Consider the following 15,080-nt stretch of genomic DNA (forward strand, 5'->3'; position numbering starts at 1 on the left):
TTTACGGTAATGTGTTAATAATGTCACACATAAGTTGCCCCTGAGTATAAGTCGCACCCCCGGCCAAACTATGAAAAAAACTGCAACTTATAGTCAAAAAAATACGGTATATGATATTGTGTTGATGGGGAAGATATGGAAAAGTTCTTATTCGATGAAATTCGCCATATGGCCATGGGGGGATTTTCATATGATCCCGTATAAAATACCACCCTGGTCTGGGTTTGGCCCACGGTGCAGGAGTTTGTGCATAGTAGGGCTGTGAATCTTTGGGTATCCCACGATCCGATTCAATATCGATTCTTGAGGTCATGATTCGATAACATATCGATTTTTTTCGATTCGATTCTCGATTCAAAAACGATATTTTTCCGATTCAAAAGGATTCTGTATTCATTCAATACATAGATTTCAGCAGGATCTACCCCAGTCTGCTGACATGCTAGCAGAGTAGTAGATTTAAAAGAAAAAAAAAAAGCTTTTATAATTGTAAAGGACAATGTTTTATCAACTGATTGCAATAATGTAAATTTGTTTTAACTATTAAACAAACCAAAAATATGACTTATTTTATCTTTGTGAAAACATTGGACACAGTGTGTTGTCCAGCTTATGAGATGCCATGCAAGTGTAAGCCACTGTGACACTATTGTTCTTTTTTTTTATTTTTATAAATGTCTAATGATAATGTCAATGAGGGATTTTTAATCACTGCTATGCTGAAATTATAATTAATATTGATACTGTTGATAATATTCATTTTTGTTTCACTACTTTTGGTTTGTTCTGTGTGGTGTTTGTGTCTCCTCATTTGCTCTGTTTATTGCAGTTCTGAGTGTTGCTGGGTCAGCTTTGCATTCTTATGGTATTGCTGTGTAGTGGTTTGTTGGAGTTATTTAAAAAAAAATCTTTTTAATTAAGAAAAAAAAAAACGATTTTTAAAAAAATGAGAATCGATTCTGAATCGCACAACGTAAACGATTCGATTCGTATTCGAATCGATTTTTTCCCACACCCCTAGTACATAGTATGCAAGAATCAACATTTTTTCACCATCATTTTCAACAGTGCATTTTTAGGCCCAAAGGACATCTTTCCCTACCATGCCAACAAGGAGAAATACGCCAAACCCAACAAGAGGAAAGGCTTTAATGAAGGATTGTGGGAAATTGAAGAAAATCCAAAAGTGGAGCTGACGGCACCCAAGGTCCGTAGTGTCTTGTGTTGTGTGGAGCATTTGTTATATACAGTAAGTCAAACATGAATCTTGAACACTTTTTGTATGTGTTTTCTCTCCCTTTTAGCCTGTTTGTCCTGAAATTCTATCTGAAAAGGATTGTGACACCGGCCCAGAAGGAGAGGATGAAGCGGAAGATAAGGAAAGGCAATCCCCCAAAGTAAGTGCACTTTTTAAAGTAAAATCCACCCTTTCTGTTTGACATCATTGCTTCTCAGCTTCCTGTTGTTATTTTCTGCCTTTTCCTCACATTTTTGTCTGCTCTTTAAGTGACTGCCAAGTGCACTTGCAGGAATACAGTGAAAGCTTTAAAAGGGTCATATTATGATGTTTTTTTTTTGTAGATTTAAAACACGTTTTTGAGGTCTACATAACATATAATGTTGGTTCTTTGGTCCACATTTTGCACGTTTATGTTTTAGAGATCATCTTCTTGCCACTTTCTGACCGTCTCTTCAGGATGCGCCGTTTTTTGGGCGGTCTTATTTACATGGCTCCACTTTGACTGTTAGCACTTCTTAAAGTCCTACTGAAAGCCACTACTACCGACCACGCAGTCTGATAGTTTATATATCAATGATGAAATATTAACATTGCAACACATGCCAATACGGCCGCTTTAGTTTACTAAATTCCAATTTTAAATTTCCCGCGGCGTTTCTTGTTGAAAACGTTGCGGTATGATGACGCGTGTTTATGACGTCACCGGTTGTAGCGGACATATTAGCCCAGCACCACTTACTGCTAAAAGTCGTCCCTTTTCATCGCATTATTACACAGTAATTTGGACATCTGTGTTGCTGAATCTTTTGCAATTTGTTTAATTAATAATGGAGACTATAAAGAATAATACTGTTGGTGGAAAGCGTTGGATTGCAGCTGCCTTTAGCACCGAAAACAGCCGGTGTTTCTTTGTTGTGAAGCTTTAGCACAGAGCGGTCAAGCGAACATGTTTCTCTACGTCAACCAGCAAAGTTTTGGATGGGAAAATTGTGATATTAAGTCAGCTCTTACTGGAGACTTCAGTGGATTACGCGATTTCCTCTTGCAGCTGTCAAAAAGGCAGCTGTGATCTTGGCTCCTCCATTGGCTTCTCTGAGAGACGCTGGCGTTCACCGCAGCCATCCGACTTTCAGGTATGACTTTACAATCTCACTAAAACACTATTAAAACAATAAGCAGATAAGGGATCTTCCAGAATTATCCTAGTAAACGTGTCTAATTACATCTGAAACGCTCACACTGCCACCGCCTGGAGCCGTCTCCTTTTCTTTTTTTTCACTTTTTTTTTTTTTTTTGTGCCTCACTCCAACTTTCCTCGTGCACAAATCTTTTATCCTCGCTCAAATTAATAGGGAAATCGTCGCTTTCTCGGTCCGAATAGCTCTTGCTGCTGGAGGCTATAATTATAAACAATGTGAGGATGTGAGGAGCCCTACAACCCGTGACGTCACGCGCACATCATCTGCTACTTCCGGTAAAGGCAAGGCTTTTTTATTAGCGACCAAAAGTTGCGAACTTTATCGTCGATATTCTCTACTAAATCCTTTCAGCAAAAATACGGCAATATCTCGAAATGATCAAGTATGACACATAGAATGGAGCTGCTATCCCCGTTTAAATAAGAAAATCTCATTTCAGTAGGCCTTTAATGGAGTCTAGTGACAGATATAAGTTCGAACTATATGCTACTTTGTATTAGAAATAGAGCCAATCTGTGTCGCAACAAAAGGATAGAGAAAAGGGAAAAACTTAATGACTAAAACGTCAGACTACAATAGTAGATTCACGCAAAGCTCTTCGGGTAGTTCTTTACCATATATGGAGATATCCGCTGACGTCACCATTGGGGGAAAATGTTACAAACCGCTCGTTTGGATCAAGTTGAAGGAAGGCAACATTGTTTTATAAATATCTCTGCCATGCCTTTATGGTTTGATTTCACATTTGTTGAACTTATGCAGATCCCAAATACACAAAACCGGTACAGGTAACCTTGGGTAAGAAAAGTTTGTTTTGCATAATGACCTTTTAAGATTACACACATTGTTGAAAATGGACACGATTAGTTCCAGAGTTAGACTGTTACCTGTATTACTCAGGCAGGCCATTTTGAGAAGTGTACATAAACGTAAGTAATAAAACTCACCCTTTTAAAGAAACAAAACTCCTCGCACTGCAACCTACCACTGGTATAAACTAAATGCAAGGTGGGCGATCGATACAAATATCGACACTCGACAGTAACAATACCAAATATTATATCATTATATGGTCAATACTACTGTGGTTAGCTTGATATGTTTCATTATCAAAAAATATTTTGTTTTTATTGTTTACAAACTCAGGAAATAGGTCACTAGATACCGGAAGATTGTAAGGGCAAAGCAAATAACTAAATATTTAAATCAGAGTCAGTAGTATGAAATCATTTTAATATTTAATTGATATTGTTACATCGCTATCCTGTGTTTTGAATGTAATTATTTTTACTGTGATGAAAAATGTAATTATTTAATGATCATGATAAAGTATTAGTATTGGTATGATCAGTTCTGCCCCTGTAACTACTCAGTATTAGATGCATACACACATTTCTTGAATGACCCAAAACTAGTGTTAAGTATCAAACAACAATAGAATAAGTGCGTATAGTATTTTAACATAAGTGTAGAAAGTTACATGTTACAGTAGAACAGGGGTCACCAACCTTTTTGAAAACAAGAGCTACTTCTTGGGTACAAATTAATGCGAAGGGCTACCAGTTTGATACACACTTAAATAATTTGCCAGAAATAGCCATTATGCTCAATTTACCTTTAATAAATACATCTATATATATAAAAAAATGGGTATTTCTGTCTGTCATTCCGTCGTACATTTTTTTCCTTTTATGGAAGTTTTTTGTATAGAATAAATGATGAAAAAAACACTTAATTGAACGATATAAAAGAGGAGAAAACACGAAAAAAATGAAAATTTAATTTTGAAAAATAGTTTATCTTCAATTTGCCTTTGAATGCTTTTAGATGGGGCAGGGGTCCACAGCAGCAATATGGAATATCATGTCCAACTCTCCAGAAGTTTCTTCACCTGATTTGTTGCCCAACTTTTTTTTACTATTCTTAGCAGTTATTAGTGTAGAAGTAATTGAACCACTATTTGGACTCTGATGGATGTAAACACATGACAAGTTCTATAGGCCCAGTCTCTTTATATGAAGACCAACATTTTGCAGCCTGTTCTTATATTATTACTGGTGACATATTGCACTGAGCAGCCAAGACAACACTTACCCTCGCACTTTACTCTTTTACCCTTTTACTGTCCCCTTCTGTGGTGGCATCACGTTGAACCTCTCAAAACCCTTAGAAAGAGTACACTTGACGTTTTGCAGGGTTTGCTGAGAGCACTTTGACCCCACATTGGTTCTGTTTCAATTCCAAATTGTGCGACCATCGGGACGCACCACCTAACTTTTCTCCCATTTAAGACTGGTCTACCCCCCGTGCTGATGCGTCTTGGGTGCATTCAGGTGCCAGGAAGGGAGGAGGAAGAGGAGGGACCCATGGTGTCTGAACAGGGTCTTCAGAACCCGGATGTACGTATTTTGCATGCTCCAAAGGTGTAAGTTTTGCAGAGGGAACATGGCGGGTCTGATCTTTGCCATTACCTCAGAAAGCAGTCTCCTTATCGCCTATGAAGACAATTACAATAACAAATCTTTGACTTGTCTTAGTTTGATTTTCCTGCATGGCTTTCTGTGTGCTTTGGAGTCTTTTTACATGATCCGACTTTATATCATGTTTTATTTTTTTCTTTAACAAGTCTAACATAGCATGTCTCATTCCTTCAAATGCTTACCATAATACTCTGTTTAATTGCCTCTTACTGTACATTCATAATTAAATCTGATATTGATTTCCTTCATGCACGTTCCAAATTCACATCAAATCTAATTATAGTAGTTATAAATAATGACTACCTTTTTGTCAATATGAAACTATTTTTTATTTATTGTTGCATCTACACATGTCATATAAATAATATCTTTTTGTGTTAATTTAACTTTCACTTTGGAAGATAACTTACAAACTCAGTTTCAATATGAGTTGGGAAATTGTGTTAGAGGTAAATAAAAACAGAATACAATGATTTCGCAAATCCTTTTCAACCCATATTCAATTGAATGCACTACAAAGACAAGATATAGGATGTTCAAACTCATAAACTTTTATTTTTATTTTTTTGCAAATAATAATTAACTTAGAATTTCATGGCTGCAACACGTGCCAAAGTAGTTGGGAAAGGGCATGTTCACCACTGTGTTACATCACCTTTTCTTTTAACAACACTCGATAAAGGTTTGGGAACTGAGGAAACAAATTGTTGAAGCTTTGAAAGTGGAATTCTTTCCCATTCTTGTTTTATGTTGAGCTTCAGTCGTTCAACAGTCCGGGGTCTCCGCTGTCGGATTTTACGCTTCATTATGCGTAACACATTTTCGATGGGAGACAGGTTTGGACTGCAGGCGGGCCAGGAAAGTTTCCACACTCTTTTTTTTAGGAAGCCACGCTGTTGTAACACGTGCTGAATGTGGGTTGGCATTGTCTTGCTGAAATAAGCAGGGGCGTCCTTGAAAAGGACAGCGCTTAGTTGGCAGCATATGTTGTTCCAAAACCTGTATGTACCTTTCAGCATTAATGGTGCCTTCACAGATGTGTAAGTTACCCATGCCTTGGGCACTAATGCACCCCCATACAATCACAGATGCTGGCTTTAAACTTTGCGTCGATAACAGTCTGGATGGTTCGCTTCTCCTTTGGTCCGGATGACACAATGTCAAATATTTCCAAAATAATTTGAAATGTGGACTCATCAGACCACAGAACACTTTTCCACTTTGCATAATTCCATCTTAGATGATCTCGGGCCCAGAGAAGTCTGCGGCGTTTCTGGATGTTGTTGATAAATGGCTTTCGCTTTGCATAGTAGAGCTTTAACTTGCGCTTACAGATGTAACGACGAACTGTATTTAGTGACAGTGGTTTTCTGAAGTGTTCCTGAGCCCATGTGGTGATATCCTTTAGAGATTGATGTCGGTTATTGATACAGTGCCGTCTGAGGGATGGAAGGTTACGGTCATTCACTGTTGGTTTCCGGCCATGCCGCTTATGTGGAGTGATTTCTCCAGATTCTCTGAACCTTTTGATGATATTATGGAGCGTAGATGTTGAAATCCCTAAATTTCTTGCAATGTCACTTTGAGAAAGGTTGTTCTTAAACTGTTTGACTATTTGCTCACACAGTTGTGGACAAAGGGGTGTACCTCGCCCCATCCTTTCTTGTGAAAGACTGAGCATTTTTTGGGAAGCTGTTTTTATAGCCAATCATGGCACCCACCTGTTCCCAATTAGCTTGCACACCTGTGGGATGTTCCAAATAAGTGTTTGATGAGCATTCCTCAACTTTATCAGTATTTATTTCCGCCTTTCCCAACCTCTTTGTCACGTGTTGCTGGCATCAAATTCTAAAGTTAATGATTATTTGCAAAAAAAACAAAAGTTTATGAGTTTGAACATCAAATATGTTGTCTTTGTAGCATATTCAACTGAATATGGCTTGAAAATGATTCGCAAATCATTGTATTCCGTTTATATTTACATCCAACACAATTTTCCAACTCATATGGAAACGGGGTTTGTACTTCATGAAATCCAAGTAAATTTATTAAAACTATCCAATGAGCTCCTAGCTCAAGTAAGCTGCTAATTTAGATGTTGCTATTATGCAAAAAACAATTTATTTTGTCAATTATTTTTCTGAATTAGCTGAAGGAAAAATATACTTCGATTTTCTCAAATTGATTTAAAACTGTCTCCTTGTAGGATTCAGGCCAGAGTGATGTGCCTAAACCCAAGAGAGGAAGAAAAAGAAAGGTAATTTGTTTTTAATTTGATACGTAGTTGAAATTCAAAGTGCTGTTCTGAATATTTTTTTTATTTCTAATCCAGAATGATGGTGAGCAGGAGGCTGAAATAAACGATGCTCCGCCCGTGAGTCCTGCGAATCCCGCAGGTAAAGAGTCATGTCCTCGACCAGCCATCCCATAATAATACTCAAGTCATGTGAGGTCGTTTCATGGCAAATTTCAGGTGGGGAAGGTCCTAAACGAAGAGGTAGGAAGCCCAAAAGTGAAAAATTGCTTTTGCTGCAGCATCAGGACCAGCAAGGCTCTGAAAGAGAAATGTAAACACACACACGCACACTATGGCCACAACATGCATAAACAAACCATACAAAATAATGCAAGTGATGCTCTCCCTCTCAGAGATGCCGCCGAGTCAGACAGAAAGAGAAAGAGGACGGCGGAGGACAAGTCCAAGAGCGGCGAGGAAGATAAGCGGAGGAAAGAGAACGCCAAAGGGAAAGACAGTGAAGGGAAAGATCCGGAAGCGAAGAAGAAGAAGAATCTGCAGTCCAAGGAGGCTACCTCCTCAGGCGCCTCAGATGATGAGGAGGCAAGTGTCTAATTTGTTTTTACGTTAGGTAGACATCTTGCCATCATTACCATGTATGTTTGTGTATTCTAGAAGACCAAAGGCAGGAAAAAACATCAGAACTCTGAAACGGACAAAGACGCACGTCGGCGGAAAGACGAGTAAGTGATACCACCAAAGTATAAATGCCGAGTGAGGAGCAATGGTGCTAATTAGGAATGTGCAATATCAGTGACGTGCGGTGAACTTAACACCAGGTGAGGCATACATACTTTTTTTTTTTCTTCTTCTTTTTTTTTTTACTTAAATTCATATGTGCAGCTCTAGTCATTGTTGATTTAGGTTGCACATTAGAGTTACAGTGAAAAAAGGGAGTTATTCGCTTTCCTAAAAACTTTGATAAATGTGTCCAAAAACTATTTGATAAAGTTCGTATTAAATACTTTTTGGTCCCATTTGCTTTTAACAAAATAAATCAAGTATTGTGAGTGTATATTACCTTTCTGTATTTGTATCTGAAGCAGCAATAGCTATCCTCCATGAAAACGTACTTTGTATGATCGCATTCATTTTGTCTTAAAGTCCAGTTTAGAGAAGTATTTCATCTGGGATACAGTATATAATTCTCCATACTGGCAGAAACATTCATTTCATTCTAATAAATTAAACAATATTTTTGCATCTGACAAAAAACACCCACAAACGCTGGCTTCCTCTAATAAAAATGCCATGATTGTTATAAATACAGTTAAAAAAGAATAAAATGCTGGCTTCCGCTGGAGAGACCTGTGTCTGCTAGTTTGAGCGTCCCCATTTCTCCCAGTGTGGCGAGTCAGAGTACTGCTGAGGCATTGAACTGCAAATTGACAATATATCGCCCCCTACCTTGAGGCAGAGGTACTTGGTGCCTCAAAACCTGCCTTTTCCACGTGGCAACAAGCATGTGCCCCCTCGCACGCACAAGCCCAATACACGCTGTGTGTAGCCGTGGAGGCACCGCCTGTGTCTGCCTCACTTCTCATCTGCTGCATTGATCAGGAAACATTGAATTTCCGCGATTTTGACCATGAAAATTATCAAAATATACAGGAATCACACCAAAATCACATAGAAAGCATAAACCAAAAAAGAAACATTAAAACTTATTTTATTTTATTACTTCGTTTTGGAACATCTCATGGTTAAGCCACCTGGTGAGGCAGGTGGCTCACCAGTGCCTCACCTGCCTCCCCTGACAGCACGTCACAGTGCAATATGGCCTAAAATATACATTGCAGCCTCCTGCGATAACAATACATGTATCTATATATTACAGGGATCAACCTATTATCGGCGCAGATATTTGCCATTTTGACAAATATTGGTATCGGCCGATTTCTATTTATTATTGATTACAACTACAATAGAAATACATCACCAGATTCAATTTATACACATATGATACCAGTATTTAGTATTAAAAAAATACAAAAATGTTGAGTAGAGAGCAAGTTAGTAGTAAGAACCGTTGCTCCTTTCTGCTAAGCTGCGGCTCAGAAACTGTACGCATGTTTGAAATAAACTTCTACCAACCAACCTATATTTCAGGGTTCCTAACAAGGAAACCTCACAATTTAATGCATTTGTTAACTGCTAAAAAATTAGTTAGCTTGCAATTTTCCCAGGAGATTTCCCATATTTTTTGTGACGAGGTGGCGACTTGTCCAGGGTGTACGCCGCCTTCCGCCCGATTGTAGCTGAGATAGGCTCCAGCACCCCCTGCAATCCCAAAGGGAATAAGCGGTAGGAAATGGATGGATTTGCCATATTTTGAAATTCAAATGTTGATCCTCCTCTCAGACACACTTAGTAGAGGTTTTTGTGAAATCCCCTAATGTTGGTTGGTGCTAAATTAACCATAATACTGGTGCCACATGAAACATGTCGCTACTGGTTCGACATTTTCGAAGAAATAATGCAAAAAAAAACTGAAAGCCTTGTCCAGCTGTTTACTAATATGTACTATTCATGTGTAACTAAATTTAACTGCAAATGAATATCGGTTCCAAATATTGGTTATCAGCCTCCTTGACTGCTAATAATAGGTGTCGGCCCAGAAAAAACGGTCTATTTCTATTATATTATTGGGCCTATAAATTATAATCTACAGGAGAGGTACAAACCCAGAGAGAATCCTTATGACCTCAGAGGTTCAGTTGTCTTTCAGAAAGCAAACATAAGAACAGGAGGGTTCAACTGTGGAACAGCTTGGATGATTCCTTAAAATGTTCCTGTTCCAGTCACACATTTAAAAAACACTTTAAAGACCAATGTCTTGAAAAAATATATCACTCTTCAATCAACGCTGTAGATAATACTATGATCAATGTTAATTAAAAACTAAATGGGGGATATAAATAATAATGGAAGTATAATTGTTTGTATATAGTACCGTATTTTTCAGACTATAAGTGGCAGTTTTTTTTCATAGTTTGGTGCGACATATACTCCCGAGCGACTTATGTGTGAAATTGTTAACACATTACCGTAAAATATTAAATTATATTATTTATCTCATTCGCGGAAGAGACGAAGAAAATGTCAGCAATCGTCACATACAAATCAACCAATAAGAATTCGGCGGGGGAGGGTCATGGCAGAAGTGCATTGTGGGTCATGGAATGCTAACTGCTATATGCTTCTGCCGTAGCTATTAAAATGGCTCATTTCATCGTTGGCGGTAACTTATAAAAACTGAGAAGGGCTGAACAAAAATGGGACCAAAAAGGAAATCATGTAGTGCAGATTACAAGCTGGATGTAGTGAAATATGCAGCAGAAAACCACAAGAGGAAGCGGCGCATACCTTTGGAGTTGGCAGAGTTGTTTAGAAGCGACATCGAGGAAGAAGATTTCATGGGATTAATCGATTAGGAGTGACAGATTGTTTGGTAAACGTACAGCAAGTTTTATATGTTGTAGTTATTTGAATGACTCTTACCATAATATGTTACGTTAACATACCAGGCACCTTCTCAGTTGGTTATTTATGCCTCATATAACCTACACTTATTCAGCCTGTTGTTCACTATTCTTTATTTATTTTAAATTGCCTTTCAAATGTCTATTCTTGGGGTTGGATATTATCAAATAAATTTCCCCCCAAAATGCGACTTATACTCCAGTGCGATGTACATATGTTTTTTTCCTTCTTTATTATCCATTTTCGGCAGGTGCGATTTATACTCCGGAGCGATTCATAATCCGAAAAATACGGTATATAATTGGTGCAAGGATATTTCACATGCCTTTATTGTGTATATAATTGAACTGAGTTCATGTTGTGTATTTTAATACGTTGTGCAAAGGACATTCAATAATTTTCGGAATTGATTGATTGATTGAAACTTTTATTAGTAGATTGCACAGTTCACTACATATTCCGTACAATTGACCACTAAATGGTAACACCCCAATAAGTTTTTGAACTTGTTAAAGTCGGGGTCCACGTTAATCAGTCTATACATTGAAGTATTGACATTATTTACACTCCGGGGGTTGGGATGTGGAGCTTTGGTTGATATCAGTACTTCAGTCATCAACAATTGCATCAACAGAGAAATGTGGACATTGAAACAGTGTAGGTCTTATTTAGTAGGATATGTACAGCCAGCAGAGAACATAGTGAGTTCACATAGCATAAGAACAAGTATATACATTAGAAGTACATTTGATTGTTTACATTAAGTTATTTACAATCCGGGGAGATGGGATGTGAATGGAGGAAGGTATTAGTAAAGGGTTGAAGTTGCCAGGAGATGTTGTTTTAGAGTGGTTTTGAAAGAATATAGAGAAGAGAAGTTCATCTTGTACTAGACATTGTTTATAGGGTTCGGCGCAATAAGTGTTCAACTTTGGCCGAAACCCTTTCGGTCTGCAACATTTTCCTTTTCAATCTATGAATGTACAACTGTTTGTTGACCTTTGACCAAAGAAGAATAACAAACTAAATAATAGAACCATTTCAAAATGTTTTTTTTTTTTTGTTACATATGCATTAAGATATTGCGTCATTTCTGTTTGTATTATTTTTGTTAATTTATTGTTCATATCTGGTTACTTTCTCTTGTAACATGATTTTTTCTACACTTCTGTTAAACTATAATAAGCACATAGTCTTCTGTTGTTTGATGCTTTACGTTAGTTTTGGGCAATACTACACATGTGGGAATTAAACTTGATTCAATATCAAGTGGTTACAGGGGCAGTATTGGTCATATCAATGAAGATAGTTAACATTTTTAAAGATCAGTGAATGATTAAATTATAATCAGACAAAAACACAGTGGTGTATTGATATCAATGAACTATTTTAAATTATTTCCTACTATCTGCTTTAATTTAAATTGCCAGTCTTTCCCATAAAGCTCAAAAGTGAGCTCAATGGCATTCTGTTTCAACTGAAGGAGACGTGACGTTGTGACTTGTGCAGCCCTTTAAGACATTTGTGATTAAGGGCTATATAAGTAAACTTTGATTGATTGATGTGATTGAACTAAATATATAAAAAAAGTGAAGCGATGTGAATACTTTCCTGATGCACTGTTTGTAGCATGAAGAAGGGATTTGTTTTATTTTTCATTTTTTTAATGTTCCAAAGGGGTGCACGGTTAAAAAAAAAAAAAAAAAAGAGTTTGGGAAGCACTGCGTTAATGTCATTCTACTACTTCTGCTTATTTGTCTCCAAACAGAGCAAACAAAGATGACGTAAAGAAGAATGAAGAGCGGGCTGGAGCCAAGAAAAAGGGTGAGTGAACACAGCAAAGCTAACTTTGCTTGTAAACATGACTTCCTAAGAACTAATAATTCTGATTAAAATTATGTTCTGTCCTTTGGTGTCTTAAGTAGATCCCTTGTTAGAGTGAAATCCCATTTCCTCTCAATTGCTTGCCAGTTCTTTTGAAAAAGGAGATGAAGAACAACTTTTAAATCACTTTTCACAGAAATATCCACAGATGTGAAACTCCAGCGGCTGCATGGTGATATCAAGATTTCCCTGAAGATAGACAACCCCGTGAGTGGTTCTGGTTTTGTTTGGAAATAAAGAGTCCCGAATGCGTCACAACGAGGTGACACAGCAAGACCGCCTTTCATAGTATTTAATGAAGACAGGGATTTGTTGACCTTTCTGGAAATAGAACCTGTGAGTTATTTCTCTTCCTGCTTATGTTCCGCCATGTGACATCTACATAGACAGAATAAAATCCATTTATGACAAGATACAATTAATCGCTCTGTTTGTTGCCAGTGTAACCTCGGTGCGTGAAAGCTAAGAATACATATACACATGAATGATGATGTTAAAATAGAGTTTACTACCTAAATGTGAACATTGCAGTCATTCATTGCTTTTTTTAGGTATCAGTTCCAAAAGGGCAAATGAAAGCTAGCAATTGTTTACCATAATAACTCATGTTAACTAGAGTTGTCTGATAATTGCTTTTTTTGCCGATATTGTCCAACTCTTAATTACCGATTTCGATATCAACCAATACCGATATATACAGTTGAAGAATTAACACAATAATATGTCCAATTTTGTTGTCATGCCCCGCTGGGTGCATTAAACAAAGTAACAAGTTTTTCCAAAATAAGAGAACAACTTCAACTCAAGTTACGGGAAAAAGTGCCAACATGGCACGGCCGTATTTATTATTGATGTCACAAAGTCCTTTTTTTTTTTTACATGCCTCAAAACAGCAGCTCCCTGAGATAGTCCTGATACCCACTACAACTATGGGAAATACTATACTTTGACTTTCATAAAAAACATTTAAAATAATTTCCACATTTATTAAGTTAAGGAAAGTGTGAAAACTGGAACAAGTGCCCTGTAATAAAGAAGCTGGTCTGATCTCTTGGTGAGGTGGCTCGCTGCAGTCAGCCAACTTTTAGAACTGTCTGCATTACTTTATTTACAATAAATAAATAGATGATCAAATTAGGGCTGGGCGATATGGCCTTTTTTTAATATCTCGATATATGTAGGCCATGTCACGATACACCATATATATCTCCATATTTTGCCTTAGCCTTGAATGAACACTTGATGCATATAATGACAGCAGTAAAATGATTCTATGTGTCTACATTAAAACATTCTTCTTCATACTGCATTAATATATGCTACTTTTAAACTTTCATGCAAAGAGGGAAATCTCAACTAAGTCAATTGACCAAAACTGTATTTATTAAACAGTTATTAAGCAGGAGCACAAACATTCATGTCATTTCAAAACAAAGTGCAAGATTGTCAGAGACATTTTAAAACAAGCTGTTTGTGCACTTTTGTGCATGATGTCACTAGAGGACATATCAAAACAACACTAAATTAAAGTGCACATTTTGTACAAAACGCCACTACAATAGTTTAAAACAAATAGTGCTCTTTTGTGCATGATGTCACACAAAATATTTCAAAGACTGTGCAATAAAAATGAGCTGCATAATAGGAAATCAAATCGCTATGTGGTTGGTTATCTCCTTATGTTATTCACTATTTTTTTCATACGGTGTTGATGTGGAAAGGGTTGCCTTGGCATTTTGTTGGTGTGGCACTGAATGGAGATGTTGACATGCGGAGTAAACACTCTTCATTCTCCCACAGGTGACTTTTCAAATGATGCTACATATTAGCAGTAATGCTACTTTTTGTAGCAACGCTTTTGCCCCACACTTGACAAATTACGGTTGTCTGTTCGACATATTCCCACGTAAAGTCAAAACACCGCCAGACGATGGACCCCCTGCTGTTTTTTTGGGGAATTAATTCTTTGTTCATTTGTTACCAGATTCGCACCTTCTTTCTCTCGTATTACCACTCGCATGCTGCTACCTCTCTGCTCCGCGAGGCCGTGTACGTAAGCGACTAAGTAAGAATGTGCGCTGGCTTCCTGTGAGAAGGAGAGACAACAAAGAGAAGAGCATGGAGTGTAATGCCAGCAGCTAAAAGTAACTGCGTGAGAACGTATACTCAAATATCACAATATAGTCATTTTCTATATCGCACAGAGACAAACCCGCCATATATTAATATATCGCCCAGCCCTAGATCAGATATTGATGTTTACCAATCGATTACATCATCCTTCATGTCCGAATTGCGATGAATCTAAAAATCGATTATTTCCCCCACCTCTAATTACCACTCCATTTGTAGTTAAATATACCACGAGTCAATTTCTGATGGTTAATAATAGATAGGTTAGTGTTATTCATAACTACCGTTCTCTGTTTGACTACTTTCACTTGATCAAACCTTTTCTAACATTCCACATTACATATATTACGTCATTCGTTCTGCCA

The 15,080-nt window shown here is 37.4% G+C and overlaps 1 protein-coding gene across 4 annotated transcripts in view; it reads left to right on the forward strand.

Annotated features, from left to right (window-relative positions):
- The window catches only part of psip1a (PC4 and SFRS1 interacting protein 1a), a 594,174-nt gene that overhangs the window by 564,651 nt on the left and 14,443 nt on the right, over positions 1–15,080 (forward strand). For 2 of the 4 annotated variants that reach the window (XM_061880285.1, XM_061880286.1), the window contains 10 exons: positions 1,069–1,207; positions 1,305–1,397; positions 4,731–4,838; positions 7,126–7,176; positions 7,252–7,315; positions 7,393–7,486; positions 7,569–7,758; positions 7,831–7,898; positions 12,467–12,522; positions 12,719–12,789. In XM_061880285.1, the coding sequence (XP_061736269.1) occupies positions 1,069–1,207; positions 1,305–1,397; positions 4,731–4,838; positions 7,126–7,176; positions 7,252–7,315; positions 7,393–7,486; positions 7,569–7,758; positions 7,831–7,898; positions 12,467–12,522; positions 12,719–12,789 (934 nt within the window). The remainder of the gene's footprint in view (positions 1–1,068; positions 1,208–1,304; positions 1,398–4,730; positions 4,839–7,125; positions 7,177–7,251; positions 7,316–7,392; positions 7,487–7,568; positions 7,759–7,830; positions 7,899–12,466; positions 12,523–12,718; positions 12,790–15,080) is intronic. The other 2 variants (XM_061880287.1, XM_061880288.1) reach the window with 2 other exon arrangements.

This window comes from Nerophis ophidion, linkage group LG20 (assembly GCF_033978795.1).
Source record: "Nerophis ophidion isolate RoL-2023_Sa linkage group LG20, RoL_Noph_v1.0, whole genome shotgun sequence".
NCBI classification, from domain to species: Eukaryota; Metazoa; Chordata; class Actinopteri; order Syngnathiformes; family Syngnathidae; genus Nerophis; species Nerophis ophidion.